General features: G+C 42.1%; 1 protein-coding gene across 1 annotated transcript; it reads left to right on the plus strand.

The window, feature by feature from the left end:
- Positions 1–1435: 1435 nt before the first annotated feature.
- LOC308355992 (apolipoprotein R-like) lies at positions 1436–11356 on the plus strand. Its single transcript, XM_080824578.1, has 5 exons — positions 1436–2040; positions 5700–5885; positions 9140–9313; positions 10222–10397; positions 10939–11356. The coding sequence occupies exons 1-5, from the start codon at positions 1956–1958 to the stop codon at positions 11110–11112; spliced, it is 795 nt and encodes a 264-aa protein (XP_080680704.1). The 5' UTR covers positions 1436–1955; the 3' UTR covers positions 11113–11356.
- The last annotated feature ends 1224 nt before the right edge of the window (positions 11357–12580 follow it).

The raw sequence follows: 12580 nt of genomic DNA on the forward strand, positions 1-12580 counted from the left end.
CTCCAGGTTGGTAGGTGGCCAGTGTAATAGGCAAAGGAAACTTACCTGTGAGGCTTGTCTTGGGCGGTGAGAAGACAAATGGATGCCTGTACCTGCCCATCTATAAAGAGGCCTAAGCTGGGCTCAGTCACATATACCGTGCAGGTGTTCTCAATACCACATCACTGTCTCGAAGATATGTCCTTGAAGCAGGCTGGGGGAGTGAGAAAGAGAGAGTGGAACCCACATTCCAAGGGCAAGGGAGGAGTCAGGAGCCCTTAAGTGCCCAAGTCCAGCTCACAGGCCAACTAGTGGTCTCATCTTTTTCATGACATTCCCTAGAAGTCCTAATGAAAAGAACTTGGTATCTGAATCAGATTTGGGCTCAGAATCTGACATGGCTACTGATGAGAAATGTTTGGGGAGGTATACTCAGTCTTTCTCAACTAGTTCCCTCATCTGATACCAATGTTAGAGTTTTGTTTGAGGAAATTAAATGCAATTAGACTTAGAGTTTTGTTTGAAGAAATTTAATGCAAAGATTTATGTAAAAGTTGGGAAAATGGTTAACAAGCAGAAGGACTTTTTAAGAAAGAAATCTTCTGTTAAACTATTTAAATGACCTCTTTTCTCTGACATACTCAGATTGTATTTTAGTTCCTCTTGATAAAATGAAACAACCATGTGGTACCTTTATTTACTCTCCTTTCTCTCTAGGAAGGAAATGAAATTGTGTTGTCATCAGTATCTTAGGGGGATCCGCTCACTTATTTCTGGGTAATGTTCCTCTTTATTTTTGAGAGTTAAGCACTTTGGTTGTTAAATGCTTCCTACTGCTGTCACTAGAGTTCAGCTGCGTGGTGTGGGTCATTTTCAGACATTTTCCAGTATTCACCATCCTCTATGGATGAATATCAATATATCTTCAAGCAGCAAATATCCATGGCTGGTCCAAGAGGGAAAACATGAAGGTCAGGTCAGTATCTTTATCTACGTCCTTTGCAGAGACTAAAAGAAATAATCTGAGTGGAAGACAGATTAGTTATTAAGGGACCAGTTTTAACTCAGATAGTTATTAATAAATGAAGTCTTGAAATTAACAAAGATGCCTTCTACAATTTATAATTTAGTGCTTTTGCCAGAAATATAATGCTGGGCTCAAGGTCCTTTACTCTGATCCAGTGCCACTGAGAAATCCTTGAATTTGTCATGAGCCCTTGTCCCTTCATGATGCTTGATCCTCTACCATTTAATTTTCCATGCACACTTTATCTGTGCTGTAAACATCTCTCTGGGCAATTTCCCTTTACTCTCCAGCTGGTATAATCCTGAAGTCGGTTAATTTGGCATCACTAATACTCAAGGCAACTAAGTACTGGCGGAATAATTATGTTGGGACTTTTTTTTTTTTTCATCTTTTCACAATATAGACTTGCATGCTTTCTATTCCAATTAGGCTGTGACGTGTTTGGAAAGAAAATTTAACTACACATCTTTCTTATTCCTGCCTTCTTACTGGGAACTCACCGTAGTGAATGAAGACAGGACATCCCTGGAAGATGGCAGAGAACATACCTCAGCACTGTGCCCTGATCCCAGAAGAAACTGCCACACACACACTGTACCATTTTCCTACTTTTTCTCAAGTACTCAAAGAGAAATGATGTCTGTATGTGGATAAGAAGCTAACAAGTGCCCCCACAACAGTGAGAAGTTCTCAGGGTTATAATTGTAAATACAGAATTCCAGAAAGCTTTCACATCAAGTTCATGTCATACTCCCAAGACTTGGAGCTTAATTGGAGAGCCTCATTAGACCCTGCCCCTCCCCTTTAGTGACTCGAATCTATGGCATTACCAAGACTTAGTTCCTTGGTTCAGATCTCGATTTACTACTGACTTAGAGCATCTCTTCAGCCTGATTCAGGGCATCTGAGGACACAGAGTCCCAGTGCACTGTCTCTGAGACTCCCCACCATGTCCCCCACGGTACAGAGAATTTTCCCTGCACTGTTCTTCCTCGGGCTCCTGTTTCTACTGCAGTGCCCATCTATTTTGTGTGGTGAGTACACAAGTGGCAAGGAAGAGGGGAGAGTTTAAAACATGGTATAGAAAAGAATTCCTGGTTAAGAATTAGTTAAATATAACCAAATGGCGATAATTCGATACAATTTTGGAGAAGTACAACAGGGTATTTATTAAGAAATATATTTAAATTTAAAAAAAGAAATATATTTAAATCATTTTAGTCCTTCCCATAAAGGATATAACGACTCAAAAATCAGAATATTACAAACCCATGAGGAGCTGATCTAGTCACAAAAAATCCCTTTTGTCTTTATATTAATGTATTGTATTTAAATGGATGATCTTCAATTTTCAAAGAATTGATTCTTCCATAGGGTTCATGATTTTTCTATTGCTTTAATAACTGAGTAGAATTTTTTGCCATGTGGAAGGCAAAATTTTATATTATTATAAATAATGAGTGAATTTATCAGAGTAAGATTACAAAGCATGTATAAACTGAAAACATTAAGTCCAAGGTATTATATTGCAAGTCAAGGAATAATTGACCCACTGAAAGGGTTTGCAAGGACCTGCAGGCCACTAAGTTAGTGCTGATTATAAATGCAGACATGAGTACTTCTTTCCATTTATAAGTGGAAATATGCCAATGAAAATAACATTTCTTATTCATCTGCTGATGTGATTTCTTCCATAAAAGAAAGAATTTCTAAGACTATAAAAATTATTTACATATCTGTGCCTTAAACCATCTGTCAGAACATTTGACATAGAGCATTTTGCTCAGAATGGCAAAATCACTCGACAGAGAAGAGCTTTTTCCCAAGAGCTCTGTCTTTTTCTTTTTTTTTTCCTAAGATTTTATTTATTATTTATTTGACAGACAGAGATCACAAGCAGGCAGAGAAGCAGGCAGAGAGAGAGGAAGGGAAGCAGGCTCCCCGCTGAGCAGAGAGCCCGATGGGGGGCTCGAACCCAGGATCCTGGGACCACGACCGGAGCCGAAGGCAGAGGCTTTAACCCACTGAGCCACCCAGGCGCCCCGAGCTCTGTCTTTTTCAGTGGAGACTATGTATCCTATTCATGCATGTTGGCTATTTCCCCAAATTCCGATGATACAAGGATTCCATAGCAAGCAGAGAGAATGTGGAGGTCCAAGGGGCCATCTTGTAATCCTTCATTAAGACTAATTTCTGGGGTCCCAGAATGATCCCATCCTCTTCAGGCTTTATGAGTGTTCTTAATATCACAGAGTGACTTCAAAGTTGTTTTTCTTTTCTTTCATTTATTTATTTATTTATTAGAGAGAGAGAGAGAGAGAGAGAATGAGAGAGAGAGAGAGCATGAGAGGGGGAGGGTTAGCTGGAGAAGCAGACCTCCTGCTGGGCAGGGAGCCCAGTGCAGGAGTCAATCCTGGGACTCCAAGATCATAACCTGAGCCTAAGGTAGTCACTTAACCAACTGAGTCACCCAGGTGCCCCAGAGTTGTTTTTCTAAGGGGAATACTAAAGTTTTTTACTTTGGAAGTTTTCTACATCATAATGATAGTTATTTGAAGGAAAGTTTTAAAGTTAGGTAAAAAAAAAAAAAAATCAAATATCCTGGGTGATTCTCCTCCATTGAGAATTGAAATGGCTGTGATTCTTCCAAAGCTCACCCGCACTGCAATACTCTCATTGTCTTCCCGGAGCTCCATTAGCTCTTCTGCCTTTATGAATCAGGGAGGGTAGATTATGTCCAAGTCGTAGAGACTTGTCACAATTCCTTCAGGTTTTTCTCTATTTATCCCCTTCTCTTCCATTCCTTCAAAAGCCCACCTTACTTCTGGTCCATGTTCAGGATAAAATACACTCCAATCTGTCTCACTTTGGTCCCCGAGGTTACCTCTTCTTTATCCTTAGTAACAAGGAGCTGCTGCCCCTAAGCCCTTGCTCACATCATCACTCCAAAACAAAACGCCTGCCTGTATCTCATCCATCAAAGTAGCTTTTATCCAAACCTTAAGATAGACTTCCAGTCTCTCTTAGAAAATGTTACTTTATTTTTCTCTCTTGGTTTTCTCTCCTTTTTTATTTTCCCTTTTTTAGACCTATCTTGTTGGCATTCTTTGTTATTGAACACATTATTATAAACTGACTGATGTGGTTTTGCTATCCATGTGCTTAGGACTTATTGTCTTTATGGTATTGCAAGAATGTGTCTCGATGTCTGCGGAACAGTCTCACAGGGATCAATTTGCATAAATATGTGTGGAGTTAATTCATAAAAAGGCATTTTCTAATGATCTGAGGCATAGAAAATTCCATTTACACGCCGTAGACTTGTACACAGGGAACATTTATCTTGGACCTACCTGTTCAAGGGAAAAGACAAAGAAATACTTGAGACATATCCCTTTCTATCAAAAGGGAAAAAATGTGAATATGGATAGTATCAATTAACTGTTAAGTAATTAATAGAGAGTATAGACTGAAACCATACAGAACATGGATTTTGAGCAAGCCAGATTTCAATTCTATCTTTACCACTAAGTAACTGCCTCATCTGAAACAAGAGACTTACCCTCTCCAAGGATCTGTTTTCTGCCATAAAAAATGGGAAGATAATAGCGTGTATCTCTTGGGGGATGTTGTGATGATTGGAAGAGATAATAAAGGAAATGTCCAGGTTATGTGTACATAGTATCATAATACATATACTATGTATACACTATGTATACATAGTGCACATTTTGGTACAGTACACACGTAATGTATACAGAGTGTCCAGATTATAGTAAAATCTCAGTAGGTAATTGGTTAAGATATACACTCTTTTCCTAATAACTGCTGCAGGAGCTCAGAGATATAAATGATGACTATTTGCTGGGCCAGTAGGAGAAGCCTTCACAAGCAAATGGAACTGAATAGCAAATAGATAAGAAGAGTGTCATTCTAGGTAGGAGAGAGGACGTGGGGGCACCTGGGTAGTGCAACTGGTTAAGTGTCTGCCTTTGGCTCAGGTCCTGAGCCCAGGGTCCTGGGATCAAGTCCCATATCAGGCTCCTTGCTCAGTGGAGAGCCTGCTTCTCCCTCTTCCTCTGCTGTCTCCCCTGCTTGTGTTCTGTCTCTCTCTGTGTCCAATGAATAAACAAAATCTTTTAAAAAATAAAAAGGAGAGAGGATATGAGCACAGATACAGTTGTGGGAATGTCAGTGGCATGTTTGCCTAGATGGATTAATTAGCATACAGAAGAGGGTTCATATAAAAAAGTAACAGCAGTTAAGGTTAAAGGTCGGTGGGAAAGGCCAGGAGAGGGTCTCCTAAATACACATGGTTAGCACATGTCCTTAAACTTTTGTTTCTAGAAAATATACAATTCTAAACTATCATTATTTGATTCCAGTCCCAGTGAGACCATAAGGAGACAGACTTTTTGTCATTGCTTTGGAGTACTTCTGAAAATCTACATTTTCATGCAAGTTTCATCCAACTTCTTAGTTTGGAGGCTCCTAATGAAATTATTTAGTTGGAGGGAATGACTGGGTTGGAGAACTTTAGCAATCAGGGACAGGAAGAGCAGACCCAGAGTGTCCTTCTGTTCCCCCAATCTCTCCAGTGGTGAAATCTTGAAAAGTAGAAATGAGTTTATTATCCATGGGAGTCTCATTGCAGTGATTTTACTAACCATTTGTCTCAATTTTTATTTTTTAGAGGTGTGTTGCCCAATACCAGAGCTGGAGAATGGCGAAATCATTTCACAACGCACTAGCTCTGTGAATAGCTGTGCTTATTTCTATGAAGATGTAGTTTATTATAAGTGTTACAAGAAACAGCGGTTTGAAGCTAGATGCCAAGAAGATGGCACGTGGTATCCCAAAACACCAGCATGTGATGAGCGTAAGAGCTTATGGAATTTTATGTTATTTTTTCTTTTCCTTTTTAAAATTTACATTTAGGTTGGTTTACACATAGTGTATTATTAATTTTGGGGTAGAATTTAGTGATTCATCACTTGCATATAACACCCAGTCCTGGTTATATCAAGTGCCCTCCTCGGTGCCCACCACCCAATTACCTCATCCCCCCACACCACTCCCCTCCAGCAACCCTCAGTTTGTTCCATGCTTCTGCATACCAAAGTGATGGAGATTATTAAGGGAAGGTTTCAAATTAGGAAGAATTTGTATACCCTGCATCATTTTTGGAGTGGATACATTTGCTAAAAATCATTGCCCACCTCCCAGTCCAACTTTCTTTTTCCTCCTCATTGTTTCTTCCCATTCTCTTGACCTTCTGCTTTTCTTTTCTGAATCAGTAAAAATAGGCCACATCTAATAGATCAGCTGAACTTTTCAATTATTGCCTTCTGTTTCTTGGTGTTTATTGTCTTGTCTTCTCTTCTGCCTGTTCATATGCCTTAATCTGCAGTTCAAGAACCACCCAAATCTGTTTGAACCCATCTTTCTAAACTTGTTTCCTTTCCTCCACAAACTTCCTTCCTTCTTTCTGCTGTCTCTAAGTTCTCCTTCAGACTCTCCCCCAGTGTGAAACGCCTACCTCTCCCTCACCAAGAGCATTTAGGCGCTCAACAAAATCCTACATCTCCCATTGTTTTTCCATGGCCCTATCTATTGATGGTTAAGAACAATTATCCCTGCTGGATGGTGATGTTTCTTCTTGCCTTGTGTGTGAGAAGGAGCCCTAAAGTGGTTCAGATTGCTGTGTTCCAGAAGATCTTATAAAGTAATATTGTGAAGTCTCATCACTATAAAATATTATCTCTCAACTGGCACTTCAACTGTGCCTTTATCAGACCATTCCAATGTCCAAACAGATTTACAGGTTTGGGATGATGCAGTCTGTAATGAGACTAGTACATTCTATGGCCACGGTCTCAGTACCACACCTCTTTTGCTGTGAGTGTGTTTTCTAGTTGCACGTAGTGTAATTCATTTCCAATGATTTAAACAATATAACTTTCAGATAAAAGTGTTGACTGAAGTCCCACAAACAGAAAAGGCAAACTCATACCTGGAACACTTGTGTATTTCTGTCAAAAGACATACTTGTCCCTTCTAGGTAGAAGGGATGCAATATAGTCAACTTGCTACCAAGTGGCTTTGTAGTTATCTCAAGGGATGGTATCCTATTAAAGCCTTAACGTTGTGGCTGGCAGTTTGAAGACTCAGTGACAGCCTTGGTAAGTGCCAGTCCATGTTGTTGTGCCCATGCTTGTTCTTCATTCCATAGCACCCGTTTGCTCCTCTTCCTCTTGTGACAGCACTGGAAAGGCCAATGGCAGAAAATGGCTGACTTTAACTTGCTGAGACACTGTTTAATTGTTTAATGCCTACCCTACTGGGGATGCTCTGCTGGTGTTAACATGCAAACTAAACACTTTGCACTTGCTGTCGTTCCCATGTATCAGGTCACCTACTTCTACCTACCCCAGATCTCCCTGGGCCTAATCTTCCAATCTTTGCCCTTAAGGGCACTGCCAAACAAGCCGTTCATTCTGGGCCATTCCAGGCTCATTTCATCTGTCTTTAGCCCACTTCTTTTTCCAACAAAGGGAATGAGCAGATCATCTAAGATTTTTCCTTACTACTGTCTTTCCCTGATCAGCCACTAACGCAGCTTCCATCCATTTAGCTTACACATACCCAAAATACACATCTGTGAGTAAGGCTTGGCTTCTCTCTCTTCTGTCAGTTGGTTATAATGGAGACTCCACATAGCCATGAGCGTGAGCTCAAGAGGCACTTTTGCAACAGTGGATGGGCGTAAGGAGGATCTAGGCTTCCTATCTGTGTGGGCTACTTGTGCCATCTGGTCCTTGCAAATGCTCAATCCCAGGTGACAACTTCCATTTTATAATGAGTTGTTTGTTGTCTGCTTGGCCTTATAACTTGGTTCTGATTGACCAAAATCATGATTTTGGCACATGCTCACTTCATGACCGAATATCAGGCACGGCTTCTATCAGGACCAAACAACATGTCAAGAGTTATATCTCAAACAGCACATTGCATGGTCTTGCTTCAGGATCTCAAGGGTATATGCTATGATAGTCCCATTGACTATAACCACTTTCAATGTACAAGGCTCTGCTGCATCTTAAGTTAAACAACAGGACAATTACACTGCAACTGCCTCAATAGAACAAAAGATGTTCTTAGTGTTCTAGGCATTTAGGAATTTATAAGGGTTTAGGAGGTCTGCACCAGGAACCCAGATGGATTGATTATCTATCTATCTATCTATCTATCTATCTATATCTATCTATCTATCTCAACGTGCTAGTTTCTTCTTGCTCACTCAGTATAATTAACATAATGCCATTGATATCCTGGATCAATGTGGATGTTCAGATAATATAGTATCATCAGACTCTATTATGACAGGGGCAAGGGAGTTATCATACCTCACGGCTGAAACTCCAAATACATGATTTGATCCTTCTGTGTGTATGCAACCTGTCTCTGACCCTCTTTTCGGATAGGGATGGGAAGATGGCATCTGCTAAACCAATGGTCCTCATTTCCCCAAAGATACAAAAATCTACTCTAGCAAAGATATCACATCTGAAATGAGAACCAAAATGTTGTTGAGTTTTCAGTAGTCGACTATAATTCCCCAGAAACCTAACTTCTCTTGTAGACAGACTGGGGAAGTAAATGGTAATAGAATGGGGAGGCAGCTTCAGTTCTTTAAGAGTGGCACCCATTCCCCCATCTCCCCTGACACCTTGGTATATGATATATTTTGTAACATGCTGTCTTCACTTGAAGAGGGATGGAGATGAGCAAGATCAATGGCTTCTACTCTACTTCTTGGATATGACAGGTCTTACTCCAAAGGCCAAGAACTCAACAACGGGGTTGAACAAAGTATTAATTTTAACCACTCCCATTATCCTTTTGAAGATATTGGGATGACCACCAAGTGGTCTAATGATGGGGCCAGGATGGTTCCTCAGCCTGAGGCTTACAGGAGGGCAGCCCAGGTCTTGGGTTGGGCTAAGTGTTCCCCTGGGCAGAGAAGATGACAGGACAGAATGGAGCCTCCTACAAAACACACAAATTATGGAATGAATTATTTTTTACATTCGACAAGCTCATGCTTTCTCACTTTTATCTCTCACCGTCAAGACTGTGATTTCCCTCCTGAGGTTGCCCACGGATATTACGAAAAAACGAGAGGATTGCATGTATTCATAGAAAATGAAGTGATATATAGATGTGACAAAGGATACACTCTGGTTGGAGAGGACAAACTCTCTTGCCGTTTTTCACGCTGGACCCCTGAAGCCCCTCAGTGTAAAGGTAACCCCAGCTCCCTTTTCAGTCGGGTGGGTGGAAGTGACACAATAGCATGGAAGCATTTGATCTGATTTGATTTATTTGAAATCATGACTGTGTTTGGGACACAAATGGTACAAAGGGAATACATAAACATCAACCTCCCTTCCTCTTTCTCCCAGTCACAAAATTCAGCCCCTATGCCCACTTTCCTGTATATCTCCAGAAAAATTCTGCACATGGCCCATTTCATCTACGGCCTGTGGCAAAATTTTCATGCAAGCTTGCTCTAGCATGAATGTGGGCTCTCATGGGCTAATTGCAAACATCACGAAGTGGCAAAGACCTCCATCACAGCCTCGTGCAAGGCCCCATGGGCTCCTACTATGTTGTGGGGACAGGACAAGTCAAGGTCAGGCCTGACTTTTACAGGCACACAGGTTAATAGCACGTTGCCATCAGCAACTCCGGGGATGATTGGCCACCATAGTCTCTATTACACACAGAGGCCAATTGGCAGGAGGGAACATTTCATAGCTCATGTCTTGCTGGGATCGAGAGATGAGGGATACTTGCTTTGATAGCTGAAGACCTGGGGTCACATGCCTTTTTTAATATACTATCATGTTCTTGAAAAGTATGAAGACCTTGGGCAAGTTTCTTAACCTGTCTGTATCTCAACTTTCTCCCAGAAAAATGGGAGTGATAACAGTCCTTACCTCATAGAGCTGAATCACATAAAATGTTCAGCCTGAGTCTAATATATCAGTGTGGCCAATGCTCAGCCAAAATGCTAACAAATATTACTGTTACCGAAACCAAAGATAAAACAATTAGCAGCACCCATGATAGTTAATTCTTAAAATCCTAGCCTGTTGTCATGTCTTTTTCCTTAGATTTACATATTGCTTAAAACTGTGTTTCCATTGTAGCTCTGTGTCCAAAACCAGAAATAGCCCATGCAAAGCTGTCTGTGGATAAGTATCAATATCTTCAATCTTCAAATGTCACCATCCAGTGTGACTCTGGCTATGAATTGGTTGGTCCCCAAAGTGTCACATGCTCAGAAAGCAGAACCTGGTACCCTGAGTTGCCCAAGTGCGAGTGGGTAAGTGACATGATTCAAGAAAAGCTCCTGTGTTAGCCAATCCTAAAATTGGGGCCTCCCCCCAAACACTGTCCCAACCCGCAGTGGTGAGATCTGACTTGTCAGGAGTCAGTTCTGAGTCCTTCAGAGGAACTTTCTTCTTTCTTGAACACTGTGGTTGGGTAGGAGTGACAAGCTTTCCTCTCTCACTGGAGGAGAAGGAAAAACCAAGCCCCTTAGGGAGAAGAGGGTCTCAGGGACCTGGGACTTTTTCTAGACTATATAATATCCTGTGTTCCATTTCTGGATGGTCTCAGAAACATCTGGACATCTCTGTCCTCACAGAAGCCCCTTACAAAGCTGTCTCAGAACAGATCCCTATCCCTCTGGGAAGGACCATGTTGGGACCCAAGATGTTTTCTGGTTTTCCTGCTCACCATGCAGTTCTGGGCTTGGCTCTGAGCTATAGTCCTGTCATTGCCAAGAGTCCCTCCTCAACCCTGCTCCTTCTTGATTTGGAGAGAAGCCGTTCAACCACACCCATCCTCTACTTCTCTTTCAGGTGATCCCTGAAGGCTGTGAACATGTCCGCAAAGGCAAAAAGATCATGCAGTGTCTCCGCAACCCAGCGGATGTGAAAATGGCCATGGAGCTGTATAAGTTGTCTTTGGAGATTGAACTACTGGAACTACAGAGAGACAAGGCAAAGAAATATACTATGGAGACAACACTGTAATTTCCCCCAAAAGAGGGAGAAAAATGTGCCGTCTTCAATACAATACAGATCCCTTCAGGTCACCAGCTCTACTATCCCCTTTGCACCATCATTTATGGTAGTAAATGTCTAGAAAGGATAATTTGTTCACATTTAGTGCTTTGTGACTGTAGAATTATTGATGATCTTGTAGCTGATGGTTTTCCTTTTCTGGACACAAAGTGCACACTTTTTTTCAAGTAAAGAAATTATGTATCAGAAACGATTTTGCCTTTGTGGTCATTAGGACTCTGTCCTTAATGAGGTCCCTAAACACACCCATTCCAGAAAGTTAATACATTTCCTGAGTGTAAGGGTCTTGGACATGGATGTGGGCTCATTTCCCGGGTTGCCTCACTGCACACTTGCACACGTGCTAATCCCTCGGCTCCTCAGTATTTAGATTCAATGTCAACACACCCCAGGTTCCTAGTCCATTCTCCCCATTTGAAGGGAGTCCTGCCCTTTACGAACCCCCGTGCCCTCGCCCCCTGCCTCACTAATGCTATGTCTCGACTTCTGCCTGACAGGAAAGGGATTCGTGTTTGTGTCTGGACCTCCTTCTTCCATCTTGAGAAAACAAACTCTGACAGACTGATGCACGAGGCCCACATGGCGGCCGCCTGTGTGTCCCCAAGTCCTCCCTTGTCCTTAGCAAGAAAAGTGAAATGGCCTGAGCAGGTGTCCCACACATGAGGAGAAATCCCCATCCATCACCCGTACATTTTGGGGTACCCTGGACACTGCGGTTCCTTCTACGTGCCACGTCGTCCAAGGGTTGCCTCCTCTGAAATCTCTCATTGGTGTCCCAGCCCTTTTGCTTGTCTCTTCTCTCTTTGTTCACAGGCCTCTGTGGGGGAGCACGGGCCTCTTTTGTTCTTATTTCCCCAAATATACTCTGCACAGGCCCTGGGGGCTCAGAGGCGTTCACTGAACTTTAGAGGCAACAGAAACTTAGGGAATCCGACCCAACACAGGGGGTGTCTGCCGACGGTCCTGAAAGCCATGTGCCTGCTCTTGCTTCTAGGAAATCTGTAGGTTTTAATTGTGATTTCCCCTTCGATGAGGATTTGTGGGTCACTGGTTTCCTTGGAGGATGGTACCGGAAAGCAGTGTTTAGCGAGTGGATAGTGAGATGACCAGATGGCTCTTTGTTCTGTCCTCCAGCATGAATCTGGTTGGGTGCGTGGGGAATCTACTCATCATCCCAGCTGTCCTCTTGGACCCTCCCCTCCACAGCCTCATGTACTTCTTCTTTGGCAACATGTCTCTTCGGGTTATTTTTCTTTTTTTTACCCCCAGCACCATCCCCAAGATGCTGGTGAACCCCCTGGATAGGCACACCAACAGATGCCCATTCTATGTACCAAGCTTCCTGCCGTGGTGCTTCCTATGAACTTCCAAGGTCTGCATGGCCCAGAAAAGAGGATGTTAATGTTCCTTAGGGTTA

Source organism: Martes martes (genome assembly GCF_963455335.1).
Source record: "Martes martes genome assembly, chromosome: 15".
Classification (NCBI taxonomy): domain Eukaryota; kingdom Metazoa; phylum Chordata; class Mammalia; order Carnivora; family Mustelidae; genus Martes; species Martes martes.